Source organism: Trachypithecus francoisi, unplaced genomic scaffold, assembly GCF_009764315.1.
Source record: "Trachypithecus francoisi isolate TF-2019V2 unplaced genomic scaffold, Tfra_2.0 Contig01585, whole genome shotgun sequence".
NCBI classification, from domain to species: Eukaryota; Metazoa; Chordata; class Mammalia; order Primates; family Cercopithecidae; genus Trachypithecus; species Trachypithecus francoisi.
Window position 1 is genome coordinate 9,877,126 of NW_022681444.1, and position 22,386 is coordinate 9,899,511.

At 42.5% G+C, this 22,386-nt stretch overlaps 1 protein-coding gene across 5 annotated transcripts in view; it reads right to left on the reverse strand.

Annotated features, from left to right (window-relative positions):
* Positions 1-22,386, reverse strand: part of MED27 (mediator complex subunit 27) — a 216,232-nt gene that overhangs the window by 149,403 nt on the left and 44,443 nt on the right. For all 5 annotated transcript variants that reach the window (XM_033194605.1, XM_033194600.1, XM_033194590.1 and 2 more), the window contains exon 3: positions 787-917. In XM_033194605.1, the coding sequence (XP_033050496.1) occupies positions 787-917 (131 nt within the window). The remainder of the gene's footprint in view (positions 1-786; positions 918-22,386) is intronic.

Consider the following 22,386-nt stretch of genomic DNA (forward strand, 5'->3'; position numbering starts at 1 on the left):
CCTAATGGGAAAAAGAAGAGCACATACATTACTATTTTTAAACATGAACAAATGAACTTAGCATTTATTCTAATCTCAGCTCTAGCAGGTTCTCTAGGTGGACTACAGCTTAACCAAAGGTGCTCCTCAGCTGTCTCATTTATAATATAAGGATAACTGTACTCATATTCTACCACCTTTGGGAATGTGATAAGGAAACAAATAATAAGCCGTGAGGTCTCTTAAAATCCTAGGTGGAAAAGTCACATACAAAATATGTAAAATAAACTGCATTATAGCTGTTTCACAAAGATCTATGCAAATTATGTTACCATCATGCTTGGTTTCTAATCCTAACAGATGCCCTTTTAAAAGAAAGAAAGAATTCAGGGCCAGGTGTGGTAGCTTATACCTCTAATCCCAGCACTTTGGGAGGCCAAGACAGGTGGATCACCTGAGGTCAGGAGTTCGAAACCAGCCTAGCCAACATAGTGAAACCCCATCTCTACTAAAACTACAAAAATTAGCTGGGCATGGTGGTGTGCGTTTGTAATCCCAGCTACTTGGGAAGCTGAGACACGAGAATTGCTTGAACCTGACAGGGCAGGGGAGGGCAGAGGTTGCAGTGAGCCAAGATCATGCCACTGCACTCCAGCCTGGGTGAAAAAGCGAAACTCCGTCTCAAAAAAAAGAAGGGAGAGAGTGAGGGAATTTTGAAGAATACAATAACTTTCCACTACCCCGAAACAAGTATAAAGTAAAAAAGTTCACCCAGTACTAAAGTAATTTTTCAAACCCATCACTCACTGAGGTGGTAGGACAAGAGTTGTGGGCTGAGCCTTTGGTCTACGTTTGGCAGATACTCCCATCTGATTAGCAGAGCGCTTCAATGACTGCTGATTCAAAAGGCCAGATGCTAGTCCTGCATGGTACTGCAACTGCAGAGAAAAACAAAACAAAAGGGAAAGAAAAACAGCATTTGGTAAAAGCAGGACAAATGGTATTAAACTAGCAACGCTTGATAATCTTATCCCTTAGAACATTTTAAGTAACTTCAAATACAACTGCTCACATTCTGCTTCAAGGAATTTATCCATAAACGGATAATCAGACAAACAGGAAATGAAACAAGAACAAGCCTGTTCATCACAGCATTACCTCATGATGAAAAACTGGAAGCAGTCAAAATGTCCAACAAATGACTGTGAAACTGATTAAAACAGAGAAAGAACTTCACAGTATCATTTTGTTGAATTAAAAGGAAAAAAGGTTCCATTGTAAACAGAGAGGCACTTAAAAGAAGTTCTCTAAAACGCTAACTGTATTTTTCAGTAGCAGAATTCGAGTGATTTTTACTTTCTTATTTTTCACTACTATTCGTATGCTTTATGTAAATGGTTTTAAAGCCTATGTAATTTTTTAATAAGAAAATCCAGAGGTTTTCCTTAGAGACAAAGTTAGTTCTGGGAAGTCTTGCTACCATCATATCTTGCTTATAATAAAAACCACATAATTTGTAGTCTACTGCAGCACACCATGACCACGACATGGCTTATCATACATAGATTCAAACATACTATGAGTCTGCATTCAGAACCACTGCGCTATCTCTTAAATGGTTAAATTACAAATATCAATCATAAGAACAAGCTCATGAATATATCTTACAACAACATATACAAATGGATATAAGCTCATTAGAGATAACAGAGTGGAGAAGCCAATTTCAAGTCCATGGACGTGCAACTGGAACAATGTCATGGAGGTAAAGCAGCAGCATGCTTTAAATGTGTCTGGTGCCAGCATCCTTTGCTTGATCCCTGAACAAACTGCTGAGCTTCACGGTGACTCGGGATAGACAACTTTACTTCTCTGTGCTTCAATTTATTATTGGGAAAGATAAATGATACTGCCCAGTTCTAAACCAAACAAGACTTTGAATTACAATTTATGTAAAATATAATACACACATTTTAAGTGAACAGTTTAATGAGTTTTGACAAGTGTATATACCTGTATAACTACCATCCCAATCAAGATAAAGAAACTTTCCATCACTACAGAAAGCTCATTTGTGCCCTAATGCAGTCAATCCCCTTATACCTACCATCAGGAAATTCTGATTTAAAATATAACTCATCATTCTCACTCCTTGCTAAATGAAGCTTATAACCAATTTGGCGTATGACAATAACTTTTAGCTTCCCTTTCTAATCCCATACTTTTGTATTTTAGATCATAAGAGTTGCCATCAATATCGCTACAATAAAATTATCCTTGAAAGGTATCCCAATTTTGAGCAGATGTAAATAAAAGATTCACATGTGAAAATGCCAAGCTAAGAACTTGGATAGAGACCATTTATAACATCCAATGTGTTTCTTCCTCTCTTCTCAAATTAAGCAAGGTCTTTCAAACATTTATTTAGAATTATCTAAACATACAAATAGTAATTCATTCTAAAGCTCTGAATCAATTTCTTCTCAAAACGCTCTTCCAAGGCACAGGTTTTCTTTGCCGAGTCAGCTGCATTACAGCTCACAGTAATGAAACTGGCGACCACCATATAAAAGGGGTTGGTCCTTGGATGCAAAGGGCAATAACGTTCTGAAAAATAAATGGCCTCACCTAAAGCCACAGGGCCGTCTGCAAATAGAGAGCAAAGAAAACAAAACCAACTGAAATGATCTGCTGCTGGAAAGTGGCTATAAAAACGAGGATATCCAGTGATCCAGTACGACTGTGTTTGGAGCATCCATACTGCTTTTTAACAGGCTCTTGAGTTACTTGGTCGATTTGCTGTGGGAGCCTTACGGGTGCCCAACACAAGACAAACATACATCACATTCATAATAAAGATGGAGCTCTTTTCAGGGTGGAAAAGGGGCGGGGGGGGGGTCATAATTTGGCTCTAACAATTCATCTTAGACCAATGAATTTTGCTCAAAATTTTTTTTTTCCTACAGATTTCTTAAGTGGGAAATCAATGGAGGCAAGGGAGAGTACAAGTTTGAAAGACAATGTTTCAAAATGTCAGCTACTTGGGTTTCGATCTTCCCTGCCAGAATTTGCAATGAGTGCAATATGCATGGGGCTTTACGGAATTACAGGGAAAGACAGCCTGGCAGGGGCCTCCTCCTGGCTCAAGGAATCGTCTCTCCTTTTGGCTCTCCTCCTTTGTATTTATTAGGGTCCATGCAAGCTCAGCCATTCCAGCCCTGCTGACTCTTTGAGTGGAAGAGTCCTGCTAACTATGCAGAGTCGCAGGGTGATTTTGCCCACCTGGCATCATTTTGATCATTTGCTCAAACAAACAAAAAAACCCAAAACAGCAGAAATGTATGCTAACTACTGTCTGTCTTTTAAAGGGTTCCTTTGAAACCTCGGCCATCTTGGATGCTCTCAATGTACAGTGCACCTCTGATAGCACACACAGGTGGAAGGACTCTTCTTCCCTCAAAACAAAATCTGCCCTTGAGAGCTGACTCATAATGATTAAGCAGCACTTGTTAATCATATATATGTATCCCAGTTTCCAGGAACACGGCTCTGACTGTCAAGATCTATAGGGGCCCATTAAATATTTACTGAACCACCTTTATAATGGGAGAAAAGGTCAAAGTTAATAAAACTGACAGGCAGCTCCTGTCCAACTGGATTATACATTATTTAAGCACCAATACTCCATTCCATGGAACACAGTTTAGATCTGAAGAGGCTCTTGGAAAATGTTCACTCAGCCAATGGTTCTAAAACAGAAGAAGGGAGCTCAGAGTGAATCTACAAATTAACATTAGAAACATATAACTCCCCAAAATACTGCCATAAGTTCTCAATTACAGGTTCTGTAATATTTTCTATAAAAATATATTTCAATAAACATACTTATCTCCAAATGTCTGTAGCATGGAAACAACTCTATTTCAAAAAGCAACTTATAAAAGTTCTAATGTGATTTTTCTATTGAAGATCGTTTCTCCACTAACCAGCGGGAATAAAAATCAAAGAAGCAGAGAAATGATCTATTCTTTTAACTTCCATATCTTACAAGTGTGGGGAATGGGAGTGTTGACGTGGTGAGTTGGAAGGGAAGGTTCGTGACTTACTGTTAAGTTACCGCTTCACGGGAACAGCCATTTCCATGTTGCAGTGTTCTCTGAATTTTTTAGAGTATTTCTCTCAGTTACAATTTTGCTATCTATTAATTTCCACTTTCTATTTTCTATGAATGACCTAGGATTTTTCTATCAGTTCTCAACCTGAAGCCCTCTCTAACCAATTATATCTACTAATTACCTCTATACCTGAGAAAGTTTTAGCAATTAATAATGATCTGAGGAAAGACCAATTAAAATGAGGAAAACTTTGATTAACTGAATCATTTTAAAATAATGTTGTTTTAGTTATACTGAATACATAAGAGGCTCCAAGTTGTCAGGCAGGGTCCTGATGAAATGTAAGTGGGAGAGGAAGGGCCTCTGCAATCAGCAGCCTCTCTGGAAATGAGCTCCTGGGCTTTGCTACTACCACACTGGGTGACCTTACATATCTCCTGTCCCTCTCTAGAAAATATGCATGACATTTTCTCTGAGGACCCACCAAACTCTAAAATTTGATTCCTTTGTATTTCTAAAGGTAGAAAGGTATTTGACATGAAGGAATATCCCTGCAATATTAATACAAGAGACTTAACAAATCTTTTTCTGTTGGATAGCCAAGGTCTTTATAGAATCCTCTTCTGAAGAGTCCAAACTATTGGGAGTCAAAATTCAATTAGCTTTAAAATACACTCAAATTACAAATAACATATACTGGAAGGAAATTATATAAAAGGCAATGATAAGCAGCATTCAAACGCAAAGTTTCTGACTTAAATCTTGGGTTCAGGAAATGAGACGAGCAATTACCCCTCCCCCATTCATTCTCCACTTGCTTGATGTCTTCTGCAGTGTTCTGAATGCTTCTACCCACCCCAAAATATTCATAGGTAAATGTTTTGCACTGGACCAAAGTTTGAAAAGAGAATAGAAGGAAATTCATCAAACCGATCATGTTCAATATACTAATTAAGCCAGTGGCATTCAATTAGGCCTAGTACTTAAAAGCTGAAGTGCATGCTGGAACCTCCCTGGGGTCCATGCTACAGCATCCCATCGTATGCAGCATTGCTCTACCCTTGCCATCTGGCCCGAATCCCACTTTAAGAGAACCTGACATTTGACAATCTCAAAACGTATAAGCCAGATCAATCAAGATTTGATTCTTCTCACTATGAAAATCACTATTTCTTTCTCAAGATTCACCAAAGGCTTTTTTAAGGGTGAAGGGGAAAGAAAGAGCTCTCCTGCCCATAAGTTATGATTCACTTTATTTTTTTAAATAACTTTGCATATAATTACATATAAGGGCAAAGAATGGCACAGAACTAAGTTATAATAAATTCTGTCTGGCTTAGACCAGAGGACCCACAGGAGGGCAGAAGAGATCAAGGGGGTAGGGAGCCCCACCAACTCCTCTGCCAGTCACTCTAGGCCAATTTCCTTCTCCAAGCACAAAGCTCCTGTCTGTACTGGGAAATACGCCCAGAAAAGGCAGCCCTGTGTTATTCCTGGGTCTGGGAGTGAAGCTGCCACCCAGGGAGTCTTATCTCTAGGGCACAGACCTTGTTACTGATGACTGTATTCTGTACAATGTCCAGGATAGCGCATTGAATACAGGTGATGCTAATGAATTTGTCAACTAACAAGTAGACTGGCAGATTCCTGGGAATGCTGGCTTGGCTTGGCACTGCAACCAATCTAGAACGGACTGCCTCCATCTGACAGTCCTCTTATGGCTGGCCTCTTATGAAAGCAAATACACTGCTTTCTAGGTGCCTACTGTCATGACAGAACCATAAAAGAAACCTTTTTTCCTCTTATTCCAGTTGCCCAAAAGTGGGTATGTTCACAGGCTTGAGTTCAGAAAAAGGGGTCCATAGGGACTGCCCCTGGATGACTTCAAATCACAGAATTTAACAATAGAGAAAAACCATAGTAGATGCCAATCTTCCCCCTACCCACAACCCCATTTCACATGAGAGGAGAAGCCAGCCTTAAAGAGGTCACTGACCCCAGGTCACATCATTCGCAGGAGGACGGTGGGCCATACAGGGTTTGCCTTAATAACTCTGTCCCGCGGGAACAGGTGTGCTGCATCTTTCTAACTGGAGGTACTGACGTTTATCTCCCCTTCGGCAACAGAACACAGCAATCCCTCCTGGACGGGAGCTGGCCCATGCCAAGGAGGCAGCCACGTTCCTGTCACCGGCCTCTCCTGGCTCCTGCTTGTCATGATAGAACTCTTCACTCTGCTCTCCTGCAGGCGCTGAGATGTTGCATGCTTTTCCCTCCCACTGACTCCAGTCATGTGTTAGGTGGTGAGTTTGAAGAAGTTTTAAACTCTATTGTCTTCAAGTTTTAATATTCAGGGTTAAATACTTTAGAGAAAAGAAATCAAGAAACCATAGTTTCATCAGAAAATCTAAATTCCAGATGCACAGTGGCACGCTGAACCTTCCTAGCAGTTTTGATATGGCTCTGTCATAGAGCAGTCGTGCTTCTGTCTAAGGGGTTTCTAGGAGATTCCACATGTATACTCTGTTTCTACTGAAGAATTCTCTTTGCGAATATGTTATATATAATGATAGCAAGAAAGGACACTAGTGCCACTTCCCCTGTAGATCACTGACCAAAACAGCCAGAGCTGGCTGACATAAGTGCACTGAAAATCCTTCCAATGTACAACAGAACACACCAAAGCCCACAGCCACAACCTGAGGACACATGACACCTGGAACAATCCATACCACATACACCTGGATCAAGTCGCACCCCATACAGCTGGGATGTGTGTTGCAGCACTGGGAGGTAGGGTGCTAATCTGAGAGTCTCACACAGTCATGTTTCCCCAGACCATTAAGCTTTCACCTAGAACTAAGAACTGTGCAAAATCAGGAAACTTTGTCACCACTGTGAGTTGCAAGGACCTTTGCCCCTCATTACTGAAATATGTTTTGTTTCCAGCTAATGAGAAAGAATCATGTATTACAATAGAGCTCTGGTTCTTCTTTTGAACGTAACTCTAAGCAAAAAACAGGCAAGCTCGTCTGGTATTATCTGTGCCAAGGAAAACAGCTACAGAAAAATACCATAAATCTAATTGTTTTGCTTGGGTTTTAATCTAAATATCAGATAATGATATTAGCTTCTTTCCTCCTTTTATCTCCTAACGCTTCTTTCAAATAGCCAATAGTTTAGAAAAAACACCTTAGACTTCAGTTTTTATGGGTAAATAATCTTTTTACTTGGTCAAAACAGCATCAGTAAACCATAAGAAGGAAGCCTTCAATTTACTTGCCTATTTGTTCTCTCCTGGAAGCTCGGTTTCAGCTCCTTCAATTACTAGGAAAGCAGGACAGCAAATCAGAGCTGCGCTTCCTGCTCCACTGTGGCATTATTTACATGCTAAATGCCATCTGAGTTTCTTTCTTCCCTACATATTAGTGCTCAAATGTCCAAACTTCAAAAGCTATCCAAGAAGTAAACAGAGACGATGGATAGCAGCCCTTTTCTCTCTTAAATATCTGTAATGGTTAGGGTTGTTTGGATGGTTCTACTGCAACTCCCCAGAATTTCCACCTTTATTAATAGGCCTTTCTCCACAACTGCTCCTGTTTACACTACAGCTGTATGCATGTTACAACAGGAGAATGCCTCACATATCTGAATGAATTCACTAACAAAGCAAACTAAAATGTGGCTAACAATGGAAGAAACAACCATCATAGGGATTATCTGTAAAGGGAAAGAGAAAGACAACTGAAGAAAGGGAAAAAATGGGAAGATGAGCAGCTAAGAAAAGACAGACAGGCCAGGCGCGGTGGCTCAAGCCTGTAATCCCAGTACTTTGGGAGGCCGAGACGGGTGGATCACGAGGTCAGGAGATCGAGACCATCCTGGCTAACACGGTGAAACCCCGTCTCTACTAAAAATACAAAAAAACTAGCCGGGCAAGGTGGCGGGCGCCTGTAGTCCCAGCTACTGGGGAGGCTGAGGCAGGAGAATGGCGTAAACCCGGGAGGCGGAGCTTGCAGTGAGCCGAGATCCGGCCACTGCACTCCAGCCTGGGCGACAGAGCGAGACTCCGTATCAAAAAAAAACAAAAAAGACAGACAAGGGTATATAAAAATTGGTGTTTTCCTGTCTCCCAGGAGACTCCTCTCACTTCACACCAGGTGCTCACCCCATCTGCCTTGCATGGTCTTAGAGACCAATGGACAGGGTCATAAAGATCACGTTGGAGAGTCACCTGGTGTCAGGGGTTGAATGTTTTTGTCTCCCCAAAATTCTTCTGTTTCAATACACATTGGCCTAATTCCCAATGTGATGGTATTTGAAGCTAGACCCTTTGGGAGATAATCAGGTTTAAATAAGGCCCTGAGCGTGATGCCCCCATGGTGGGATTAATGCCCTTAAAGAAGAGGAAGAGATCAGATTTCTCTCTCTCCACCATAAGAGGATATAGCAAGAAGGTGGCCATCTGCAAATCAGGAAGAGAGCCCTCACCAGACACCAAATCTGCCAGCACCTTGACCTTGGACTTTCCGGCCTTCTGAACCGGGAGAAGTAAATGCTTGTTGTTTACCCCAGTCTATGGTATTTTATTACGCAGCCTAAACTAAGACACATGGCCACTTAAGAAGATGCAGGCCAAAAATATAAATAGGATCAACGCAAAATTTGACAACAGTAATGAGAGCAGCATCACAGATGATTGACAGGCCGTGACAATGAATGAGAATATGCCTCTGAAGAGGGACAACATGGTGGGCTATCTTGTTTGCCCATGTTTCTATTGGAGGAAGAAGGCCATGTCAGATGCACCATCATGTTCTTGTCACCAGCTAAGGGTGAACCACCCCAGAATCCTTATCCATTTGCATATTATACTTCTGGACTCAAGAAAAACAGATTGTGCATCTGATCTTTCAGTTATTAACCAAAGACAGAAGTCACAGGGAAGAAAGACACATCTCAGGATTATCTTTATATTTCTACCAGAAATGTAGGACATTAGTTTTTAAACACGTACTTAAGGCCTGAATCAAAAGTCTACAAAGTAAGGCTAGAATTATGTCTGAGGTCCTAACACTGAAATTCTGTATTTAAATGTTACTCTGAGCAGTCTGCGCTTGACTTCCTAGTACAAAAATCAACATCAGTGAAATTTAAATATGGAATGCAAACATTTTACTAGTCACCAAAAGTCTCCAATTAAGGCAGCTAGTGAGGCGGGGCTGGTGTATTACTCCATTTTCACACTGCTATAAAGATACTTCCAGAGACTGGGTAATTTATAAAGGAAAGAGGTTTAATTGACTCACAGTGCCACATGACTGGAGAGGCCTCAGGAAACTTATAATCATGGCAGAAGGCATAAGGGAAGTAAGGACCTTCTTCACATGGCGGCAGGAGAAAGAAGCAAGCGAAGGAGGAACTTGCCAAACAATAAACCATCAGATCTCATGAGCACTCACCATCATGAGAACAGCACGGGGAAAACCGCCCCATGATCCAGTTGCCTCTCACCAGGTTCCTCCCTCAACACCTGGGGATTGCAATTAGAGATGAGATTTGGGTGGGGACACAGAGCCAAACCATATCAGTTGGGAAAGGGCTCCTTGAGGTGTCTTATGCCTAGTAAAAGTTGAAATCAAATGCAATGCTACAGCCCTAACAGGCACTTAAGCATTTACTGACATAAAATACTTTATTGGTTTTTCTTCCCAAACATTCACAGGTGAGGCATGGGGGAAGAACTAAATATTCCCATATAAGAAATATGCCCCTGAATATTTCTCTTTCCCCCGCCCCAAAAGAAAACAGACGTTTTTCAACGAAACAACGAGTACAGTGAGAACCACCAATGGACATTTCAAGTTCTAAACACTGAATTCTAAGCATTAGTCACTCATTGCCAACGTATCTAGTCAATAAACTAATAAACCTGATTTTTTGAAAATTGCCAATCTGATATTTTATAAACTTCTTCTTTTATGGGTAGCGTGAAGAAGGGATGGCTTCTCAGAAGAGAAAAATGAGTTTCTGTGCACCTCCCAGTTCATTTACATTTAGTTGGAGAGTTTATTTAGCTGTTCTTTATTCCAGTATCATGAAATGCCTGTTTCTGCTTTAAGCACCATTTTCATTATGGTCAGATGCAGTCCCATTAGCCTCCTCGGCTTTCCTCCATAAACCAATAGTCTGCTGGGAGACACCTGGCTACAAATCAGGGATTTGATCAGCCATCCCCCTACTCCCTGCTGACTGGGGATATACAGTCAGAAGAGGCAAGGAAGAAGGACAGGCAGTGAAGAGAAAACTCAGATGGAAGGAGACAGGCAAATAGGGAGCCATATAATCACTGACTGGAAAAATATATGACAATGATGTCAGAAAAACAAAAAAGTATAGGAGGGGAAGTGAGACAGCTGCTTAGTTAGGAGGCATGCAAGAAGAGAAATCAGGAAACGGGAGAGAGCTCTTAAGAAGGAATTTTTTTTAATTGATCATTTTAACAACTGCATTGTCTTTTTAGGAACAGGAAGAACAAGGTGTGGTGGCTCAGGACTATGAGGAGGCAACGGGTCCAAGGAGGCACCTGCTTTCCTTTGTACTTGGCCATGAAGCAGCAAAGGCTGACACTCTGGAGGCAGTGTGGCCCAATGCACAGAAGATGCAGCCTTGCAGTGAGATAGCCCTGAGTTCAAACCCCAGTCCAACATGAGTGATTCTGGGTGTTTTCCCTCCCTTCTGAGCCACTTGCTTTATCAGCTCAATAAGAAAAGGCAACGTTCAATCTCGTAAGGAGAGAGCTGTTTTTGCGTTTATTGGGAACACCCCCTAAGGCAGGCTTTAAAAGTGCCTTTTCCCTATCTCACAACAAACCCATGGAGGGCAGTATTGTCAGCCTCCTTTTACAGATGAAGAATGGTTGTTGTTGGAATTAGGCGGTATAATATGTGCAAAAGTCTTAAGCATACTGCCCAGCACACTGCAAATAGGCAAAGAAAGAGCTGTTCTTGTGATATTCACAAGTGACCATACCTAGAAATTCGCTTCCTCCAATAACACCAGGAATGACTGAATTTTCACAAAATTGATTAGAATGATCACCTTTTAAATCAAATCCTGTCACCCTAAGCATGTCAGATAATAAATTGATAAATGTAATGAGAAAAAAGGAAAAATATACCCACTAGGTCATTCTAAATGAGCAGCTATATTGAGAAGGAAACCCAACTCAGAATTCTTCTCATACAACTGAGGAAGACAATCTATTACAAGATGATGCCTCTTGGTCAAATCCTAAGGACAATTGTATAAGGCCTGCAGAAACAAGGTGAGCACTCTAATTGAAAGGCAATCCTGAGGATTAGTTGGGCAGCTCCTTCTAATATACTGTAGAGATTGTTCTTTTTAATCTACACACAACCTAAATGCCCAGAAAGTTGGCTCAAGCTTGATGCATGAAACGATCAGGTTAAGGAGTGCTTCTTATGCATCTATCTAAGAATTCGGTACTAGAAGATCAAAGTTTCTCTCCAGACTCCCACAGCACTCTTTGTAGGACTGCTAAAGGATTTCTGTCGGTCTGTTCAAGTTCTGATTGTGATTATCTGCACACAGGAAGTATAAGAAAAGGTAATGCAGGTGGAAGCCTGTGTGTCAGGATTTTCCCATATAAATACAGGATAGTGGTTTTTCCCCTTGGAAGGAAAAAAAAAGACAAAGTCATACATATTAACAACGGGCATGTTTTGGTTTAAAACAAACAGATTAGAGTGAATTTTTTTTTTTTTTACACGGAGTTTCGCTCTAGTTGCCCAGGCTGGAGTGTAATGGCGCTATCTCGTCTCACCACAACCTCCGCCTCCTGGGTTTTCAAGTGATTCTCCTGCCTCAGTCTCGCGAGTTGCTGGGATTACGGGCATGCACCACCATGCCCGGCTAATTTTATATTTTTAGTAGAGACAGGGTTTCTCCTTGTTAGTAAGGCTGGTCTCGAACTCCCAACCTCAGGTGATCTGACTGCCTCGACCTCTCAAAGCGTTGGGATTACAGGTGTGAGCCACCGCGCCTGGCCCAGAGTGAATTTTCTACTGATCAACGAGACCTAGGCAGAGAAAGAGTTCTACTACTCTTAATCTAATTAAGAACGTGGGTTCATGGTCAACCATCTGGATATACGGCAGAGGCCCTCTCCTGAACCAACTCTATGATCTTGGGAGAGCGCTTCAATTTTCTGAAGACTTTGCTCTCTTCTACTGTTGGGGATAACACTGCTACTCAATACTATTGGATTACTCTAGAAACAATCTCAGGTTTCACTGAGCAAAATTACACTCTGGTTCTTGGAGTTAGTGAGGGTTAAGAACATGAAAAGGGCCAAGCAAAGTGGCTGGCACAAAGCACACATTCAATAAACATTATTATGATTAGTGTTAATAGGCTGAGATTGTTGAGCCATTAACACTTAAGCTAAGTCTTAGGAGTGACTGTGCCAATAACTGGAAGAACTTGCGTCTGATGAAAAAAGCCTTAGGAAAGATAGACAAGTCAAAAACAAGTCTGTTCCTGGTGGATTTGGGGAAGGGGAGTGCACAGGGATGGCTGAGCCATAAGAGAGTTGAGCCCAATACGAGAAGGGCTACTCCAATGCGCATGTTCCCGACTCTAACTCCAATGATGCTCAGCAGCCTTACTCAAACTTTCCAAAATCTGCTGTGAAGAACAAGCCGAGCAACCAAAGTGAGGAGAAGCAGCAGCCAGCTGGGAATGTCCAAGAAGGAATATTCACACGTCCATCACCAACCATGTCCATCCAGAGGAAGAGCCCAGATAGGGAAAGTAGCCTGCTTTGGGACCAGGAGTGAGAAAATAAGAATAGGCAACTTGTGCAACATCTCATGTGTCCTCTTGGTCCCCAATACCCAATAAATAGGCTGCCTTTCCCTTTAAGTACCTGGCATGCAGACAGTGGTGAAGAACTGAAATTGCTCAAGCCAGACCAGAAGCCTTTCTGAAACACCTTTCCCAGGGCTGACCAATGTACATGATAGTGTAGGGGTTTCTGTGTAACTACCTTTACTCTTTTCCCAAAGTGTATGCCACAAGGGTGTCAGAACTGTCTCTAAAACCCCATTTTAGAAGCCTCCCTGCCTAGCAGAAGGGTCTACGTGAGCATTCAATAAAAATGTGCTGAGAATGGGATGGCCTGATGGATGCAGAGCACAGTGCTGGACATGAATGGACATACAAAGAAAAGCTCTGCTTTTAGAAGGTCAAGATCTGCCTAGAACGTAAGCTCTATAGGAGTAGGTACCTGCCCTAGTCCTCACAGCTTCATCCCCAGTGTCCAGAACAGTGCCTGGCCTATCATTTTAAAAAAAATAACATTAGCTAATGTGTATACAGGACTCACTATGAACCAGGTGCTATTCTAATTCATTTAATTAATCTGTACAACCACCCTGTGAGGCAGGTACTATTAGCATCATCACTGTTTCACAAATGAGAAAAATGAGGCACAGACGTTAAGCGGCAGGGTCAGGACTGGTATCTGGAGAGCCTGGCTCTGGGGCCCCTGCTACGTAACCACTACACTCAACTGCCTCTCCAGGACTTAGCATGCTCTCAGTAAGTATTTTTAAAATAAATGAGTAAATGAATACATTAGCTGGCAGGAGATAGCCAGAGGGGATGTAAGTAAACTTCAAAGTATGGTAGAAATTTGAATTCTGAATCAACGGAGTGAGGATGATGGGGATTTAATGACTCCTCTTATTATCCAGTTAACGTCTGCAGGTTACCACGAGCACAGTTGTGCTCTGGTTGCCCAGTTAGTAAGGGTCTGCTCTGTGGGAAAGAAGAGACCACAGGAGCTGTATCCACAACCAGGCCTCTTAAGAGACCGGAATGCGGCCCACTGCAGCCCAACTGCTCCAGCAGCTTCCGGCCATTTGTCCTACTCAGCTTCTGGGATTCGGATTCTTCTGGGCTGCTTCTTCCAACTCCACCACAATCAACATCTCCTGACTCGCCTCTGCTCTCTCCTGGGACTCTGCCTGCTGCCGCCTGAGCAGGCACACTCGTGTGCACACACCTTTTCACCCACTCACTGCCTTCTGATGTTTCACACCCAGAACAGAGGATGGGCCAAGAATCTGCCAGTACACAGCCATAATTCCCTTGCACAGTATAAAATGTATAAAAAGTTCTGAACATCTAAAGCCTTCTCATCGATGTAGGTGCCAAAACTCATGTGGCAGCAACACCTGCCATGAACTGATGTGAGTCTACTGAAATCTTCATTTATCTCACTTAGTGTGAACACTCATACATTTTGCTGCACAGAATTTGATACAGTGCACTGCCCCAGACCCCGCTGGAGAAATTAATGGTATAAGAGCCATGCTACCATTCTATAATATAAAATGTTATAAAATCCAAAACACACTCAGATACCCAAAGCTTTGATAAGGAGCTGTGAACCGGTGCCAGGCCATGGAGTGTGAGTGTGCTGGGCACAGCACCCATGCTGGCTGGGACCTCATCAACTGCTGGCAGCCACTGGCCTACGTGCCCGTCTCTGATCTGAGCAACCACAGCCATAGTAGAGTCACAGGGCACACACACAGCAGGACAACCTATGTGCTCAGGCCCCACCTCCTCCTTCCACCTGCCTCACCAGCATTCCACCACTCTGGCTGGCTTCTTTTCTGTTCCTGTTTTGAGGCTTCTTGCACTAGCTGTCGCCTCTACCTGAATGCTCTTCACCCTGATCTTTGCATACCTGACTTCTTGTTGTACGAGTCTCACTTGAACTTTACCTTCTCAGAGAATCTTTTCTGGCCACCTAAAGGAGCTGGCAGGTGCTTTCTATCACAGCAGTTTTATCTTAATCACAGTAGTAAAGCCAGAGAGGTACTACTTACATATCGTTTGTTTGTTTAGTTTCTACTTCTCCCACTCACCCTCTCCCTCCCTATCTCCCATACCTTAGAATATAAGCTCCAACAGGACAGAGACTTCTTAGTCATGACTGTAGCTGCAGCATCTAGGACAGTGCTTGGCACACAGTTGTGGCTGAATGAACAAATAAATTAAAAAAAAAAAAAATCCAAAGAGGTCTGTAGGCATTGCATAACTGCACAGCCAGACCTATATACCCTGCCTACACAAATGACAAGTCCCAATGCTCCCAAGTAATACGGAATTTTTACATCTTCTTTGGACTTCATATGGTAGACAACTGGGGGAGGGGTGTCACTGGAGATACCGAATAGGGGGAGTGGTATAATCAAGGACATGACAGCCTTCAAATCATTTTCAAAGCATAGCCAGAGATCATCTGCAACAGAATCATCTACAGAGTGTTTGCCCAAAGTGCAGATTCCAGGGGCCCACCTCCAATCTGTGAGATCAGAACTTCTACTGAGGAACCCAGGAATTCACACCGTAACAGGCACCCCCCGGCAGCTCCGAGACAAGCTAAAATCTGAGCACAAAATTAACATGTGCAGATTCACCGGTAGCTTCAGGTCAGTCTCTTGAGACCTGGAAGCCATCTGAGATATGCTACGGAGAGAAGCCTCAGACAAGTCACGGTCAACTAAGAGAAGGACACAGCTCTTACTGGTTCACCAGAAAGATTCAGCACTGTACTTCCAGCATTGAGAGGATTCCTTCTTTCCACCTCCTATCAAAAATCTGGCCATTTCATGCATGTATTGTTGAAGAGTCAGGGAGGGAACAGGATAGGAACAAATAGTAGAGATTGAAAGCTTTTAGAATTCTGAAACCCTACTCTAGTACCAAGTTACTTGATTAAGCAAATACAGAACATGCATTGCACAAGTCTTCAAATAGTTAAATTTTCAATCTTTATAAAAAAGAAAATCCATCAAATTTGATTGATAAGTATACTTTTTAAAACTAAGAGTAAAAAAGTAAAGATTGGCAACATTTTTTGCCATATAATTTGCTTTCTTTGCCTTTTTCCACAGCACTGCACATAAATCACAGAAATGTTAAAGAGGCCCATATATCACCAACTGGCATTTCAAAACTATTTACAAAGTCTTTAACAGACACAGGACAGAGTATGAAAAACCATGGCCAGGGAGGCTAAAATGAAAGGGAGAAAATTAACTCAAACACTGACAGAGAGTTAATTAAGTTTACAAATAACTCTCCAATGAGTAAATTATGATATTTAATAAGAGCGGCCTCGGTGAAGCGAGGTTACAAAACATGGAAGGAGGTGGGGAGGAAGACAAGCCAAGAGTTTTCCAAGCAAGAATAATGTATATTTGAACAAGCTGGCTTTCTGTGATTAAGCACAGAAATCTGGGAACAAGGCAGGGGAAATGACGTTTTAATAAAGTCTGAAATAGGCCTGTGAGCTGCATTTTGTATTACCCTTGCAAACAAAAGTGTCGGGGTGCGGGGGATGGGGGAGCGGGTGCAGAGCATGGTCCAAAAATTGCAAATCAAGGTACACAGGCTATGGCATGTGAACTGCTGCTAGAGTGGCAAAGGGTGGAGTGGCATGGGCTGGCTGCGCTTCCCATACAGAAAACATGAGGATTTCCCAAAGGCAGAAGAGAACAAACTGGCGACTTATGTCCTGGTTTTCAAAGACAGGGAGGGATGTGAAAAGGTGTTACCGGTCCATCTGTTGGAGGTGGCACAAGCCTGACCAGTGTTAGGGGATTCGGGCCTCTGCCCCGTCTTCAGCGGAGTGTGCACTGGTGCCAGAGCCACGTGGTCTCAAAGACAGCGGCACCCCTCATGACAGCGCTGCCTGGCTCTCCGTGGCCCTGACCCAAGGGAGTGGCTCTAAGTCTAGTGGAGTCTCTGCTTCTCTGAAAAATTCAGCTTCTAACACTGCCATCAAACACCAGGTACTCTTGCCCTCAACTATTCCACTCTAGAAAAGCTAACTGCTGAGAGCCAAAATCGTAAGAGCACCGCTGAGAAAGAGGTTTTTAAAACCAGCGTGCACCTAAAAGAGGGGAAGAAAGGCCAGTTCTTTCTTTTCAGGAGCTTTGTGTTTTATCATTTCTCCCTCCCGCTACGTGATGAAATACTAGCATCCGACGGATCTTCTTAGAAAGCATACTAGAGACCCAGAGACATTATTACTCTATTTCAAAGTAGCAATGTGCTTGTCTGCACACATTTCCTAGAATCATGTGATGAAAAAAAGACCCTTCATGAAAAATATAGGCCCATTAAATCAAAATGTGCTTTTGAAATTCAAAGACGCTGTAGACCTATGTGTAAAACAAAGCAAAACGTATCAAAAACAGAAGCCAGAGGCCTTCCTGTTGAACATGGCAGAATGAAGTCATGTTCACCTGCATTCTCTCCCCAAACCACTAAAATGACAGCAAATGAATGAACTCACGGTATGTGCCTACAAGGACAAAGAGAAGAGGAGACAGCAATAGAAAGAGAGGTCAACTACATTTCAGAAGACAGGAAGTAAGTGGACCAGCACTACCTTCGCAGAATGAAGTATACTAAACACCTACCCTGAACAGAAGGGAGGGCTGGGAGAGTAGGAGAAGTCTATTTTTAAACAGCAAGCTGAACTGCACTGCAGAATTTCCAAAGACTGAGGAAATGGGGGCACTCAGTGGCCTGGAAGGCCAGGGGTCAAGTATGCATAAAACAGGTGGACTGGTTAAATCTTTCTTGAACACCCAGATCCCTGCTCCATCAGAAGCCAGGTGGTGTCCTCTCTGGAGAGGCTGTCCTTAGAGGCTCAGGGTTTAGGGACAGCTGAAGACAGGGGGATGAATCTGCACACTAAATGGTGAGCTACCCTCTACTTCAGCATTCACCAAAAGAAATAGCAATCACAGTATCCTACATGTCTCCACTATAAAAAATATTTCATAGTCATAATAATGTAAAAACCAAGTATCAATTAAAGCAATGCAATGGGAAGATGGTGGTCTATGAAAGTCAAATCTTCATCTTCCATGGCAGAGGCAAGAGATAACATCTAAAACAGCAGTCTAAGCAGGTTATTTAGGAAAATGTGGGCAAGTATCCAAGGAAAGAGCTAAAAGAGTTAACAGAAGCCAGGCGTGGTGGGGCGCACCTGAGTCCCAGCTATTCGAGAGGCTGAAGTGGGAGATCACTTGAGCCCAGGAGTTACGAGTCCAACCTGACCCCTCCTCTAAAACAAATAAACAATAAAATAAAGAGTTAAAAGGAGTTGCCTCTGAGGAGTGGTATAGCATAGTTGGGCAAGACCAACACCTCTGGTATAAATCTTGTAGTATTATTTATTTGCCTTTTAAACTACATGCTTGAATTCCCTGGATGAAAATAAAAACTATACCGGGAGAGAGGGGGCAGAAAGAGCCTCAAAGTTAAACAGATCCTGAAAATGGAAGCCCCTACACACTACAAAATGTGCTTCATCACCTGGGGACTATTAGTTTACTAGAGTAACACTTAATTTTATTTCACGTTTTACTGCCACAGTTAAAGGTTTTTACAATAGCAGATGCCTTCCCTCCCACACATCAATTAATTTGCAAATTCACTCAGGTTGTAGAAATAATGAGGTGTGGAGAGAGCTTGTTCCACTGGTGAGCACTGCCATCAGAAGGTGGATGTGGTAGGCGAGGCGCGAAGCTTGGCCGCTGCTAGCTGTGTGCCATGGGAGCTTGGGCATGGGGGATGGCTCTGCCACAAGCCCACAAGCCGAGCCCACCTTGGCTGCAAATAAAGAACGTAATGCCCACCACTTTGAAAGCTGAAAAACCATGGAAAAAGTAGACAAGAAGGCATTTTAAGTCTCATGAAATAAAATCATGTTTTTTAGGCTCCTTTTTGTAGGTTCTTCTCTGGTGTTTACCGAGAAAGTGAACTTTCTGAAAAGAAATGATGTGGCACTCTGAATGCAACTTTTGGTCTGTACTTTGGCAAAACCACCTATCAAGCCCACACATTCGATTTTTTTTCTTCTTCTTCTTTCTGAAAGAGCTGAACTGAGGTAACCAATGTTGTTTCAAAACACAGGGGTTGAAAATAGTTACACAGTTTCTGCTCTGCCAAAGAACTGTCTCCTTCTCATTTTCACTTAAATCTTGTTCTTTAATGACCTAAATGATAAGAGGAACAAGAAGACACTTTTTCATTTGCACCTAAGCAAATATGATTTTGTAACAGAATGTGTTCCCAAATGGAGCTCTTAACTAACTTGAGGGGTTGACAGGTCCCAGGAGGCAGAGCCAGTCAGGAGGGAATGCAAAATGCCACCCATCACCAGGGCCCACTTCCCACTTCCACTGGCTTTAGGTGATGGCTCCTGTCACCTAGCCACTCTCTTGGCCTCCCCTGCCCCTCCTCTCACAACCCTGTGCCCAAGCCACTCTTCTCATGGGGAGCACCTAGTCCCGCACTCCACACTAAGCCTCTCTCTAGTTCTATAATAAATTGTCTGAGTGTGAATAAGCATTTCAAAAGGCTTCCTGCTTTGAGAATTCACCTTTCCAACAAATTAAATAGGTGTCTACAACAGCCTGACATGTAGCTACATTTTTTCTTAACCACAATTGGTCTGAACCAGAAGTAAAATATCACTTAAATATTTTTCCTTCCCCACCAGCTAAAAGCAGTCCCATGCATGCTGTTTGTGTCTCTGAACATACCACTCTATTAAGAATGCCTGTCATAGTCTCTGGATTTTGAGGACAATAATTTTCTTTACACGATTATGAAGGCAATCCAAAGTTCCCCTGACATTTTCTGACCTGGCATTGTCTGTAAAGGGCACAGGTTAACAATGTTTAAGAAAAGATCACATATCATATACAAACCGCGAAGCTTCCTGGGATATTGTATGGTCCAAGGCCTTGGATTCAATACCATATTACCAAGAAAGAAACTGCTTTTCTTTTCACTTACACTCCATACTGGGCTCAAAAAGCACCATTAAAATGCCAACAAAGGCATTTTTGGATCTACAATCATTTGACATTTTTTTCTAAGAAAATTTAAATTTGAAAAACTTTGGTAAATTTAGAGTCCTGTGAAGTACCACCCGCCTCCCCTTTCACTCCCCTAAAAAGGGCAAGAAAATTCATCATCAAAGGTTACCTCTCCATCGAATGTCATCAGAGTGTGGTATTTCAGCACATACATTTGTGTATATAAACTTCCAACTGTTCTGAGATCTCTGCCATTATTGGCCTAGCTGGATGAGTTAATGACGGAATGCTGCCTTCCTAAACTCCGGTTTGGATCTGGGCTTTTTGTTTTGGTTTTTGTCAGTGTAACTTAGATCTTTGGTGTTCTGTGTGTCTCCAGATTCTATGTGGCATAAAGGTAAAAGGAAGCCACTTTCTTTCCTTTCTCCACCTCCCTAACCCAAGAACCCAAGGACATTCATAACTTGGTTATTAAAAATACACTATTTGTATTTTGAAAGTTCAACCATAATGCATTCCCTTCTTTAAAAATTTTATAGTATCTACACTTTCAATTTGAGATTTTTCATTCATGCTAGGTGAGCCTCTTATGTTCTGTATTAAATGCAAGGCATGTGTGATCAGTACTATTAATAATATAACAGTGCCAATCTCAGAAGCAGCAACATAGCACCAATACAGCCCCGTATGAATAGACGAGGAGTCATGAGTACTGCTGCAATCTTTATTAAACACATGGGAGTAAAGAATGCGGCTTACTGCTCTCCCCCTCCCCCAGCTCAAGAATCAAGAGGAACTTTTCCTCTCTTCCCCAAAGGCATAACATAATATATCATTAGTTCTCATAAATATAAACAGATCTGAGGCAGAAAACAAGTGATTACCTTTATCAGATTCAAGGGAGCAAAGAAAGAGGAGTTTAAAAGTGTCCACGGACAAATCAAGATCATAAATTCATCAAAGTACGTCAGACTCAAGGACTGAAGGTCACTAAAGTCACCTATTATCACAATAAGACAAACTCTGGTTCTCACCGCTCCAAGAACTACAACCCTAACAAAGCCTGCCCTTTGCTTTGGAGCCCTTGCAGCACTCTGTCCAAGGGCAAAGGGCAACTTAAGAAATGTTCTGGAAAGATGTCTACAGAAGAATCACAAGGTACATCTCACTTTTAGGCCGAAAGGTAGCTAGAACTGAGCACGTGATGGAGAAGGGAACTTCAGCGTGATAGCTTGGGTTTCTGACAAGGTACCAGAAAGCCACGCCCTTCTGTCTCCTCAGCAATCTCATGTAACTCAGGGACAGCCCCTCCTCCGGCACCCAGGGGGTTCAGGAAGAGCACCAGACTATGCGCTGACTGTGGCCTTCACCTTCTCCTGTGTGGCTATGAGCATAGGTCAACCAGAAAGAAACTCAAGGTAGGGGGACGTGACATGTAGGTCCTCATTATAAAATACCAAATTGTTATGTGTAAAAAGTGGGGACCGTTTGTGTCGAGACTTCAGCTCTTAAAACTATCTGTGAAAGTGGCCTAGTTTATTCACTGATTACCACAATCAGTTCACCAGACCATACACACACACGTGCACACAAACAGACATGCCCCTCGAATGAGTAGTATGTAAACGGAAACAACCAATCAAGACTTCTAGGCTATGCAGCTTCTGAAACGATGATAATAGCCTCCAAGTGTTCACTGCAGGGCAGGCATGAAATCCCTGCAACGCAATAAAGGGGAAGGTGTTCCTACAACCCACACCATCAATCAGGAAGGAGGCTTAGAGAAGCTGTCAGTTGCTCAAAGTCACACAGTTGGTCCCAGGTCCAAATAAGCCCAATACCTGCAGGTTGAATTACAAAGCTAACTTGTCTAGCCAAATAGCATTTCATTCATTCAATAATGAATAATAAATATTAATACATCCTATGAGTCAAATGTGCCTGGCACTGCTCTAAGGACAGTACTGGGAATAAGCAACAAACAAAACAGACAGAGACATCCATGCTCTTGGAGAGCACACTCTAGAGGAGGGATATGACAGACAAGAAACAAAGGAATAGGTACAACATGAAGGATGTTCAGTGACAAAAAGGAGGACCATGAAAAACGCGCAGGGAAGCAGATCGGGGGTGGCAACGAGAGGGCCGCAACAGTAAATAGTGTGGTCAAGGAAGGCTTTCCTGCAAAGGGGCCACTTGAGCTAAAACCTGAAGGATGCAAGTGCATCTTAGAGGCAATCAAGGAAACCTTCTGACAGAGGAAAAAAATGCAAATGATCATCTCAACAGTGAAAACTCCAAGGCCTGGCCAGGCATGGTGGCTCAAGCCCGTAATCCCAGCACTTTTGGAG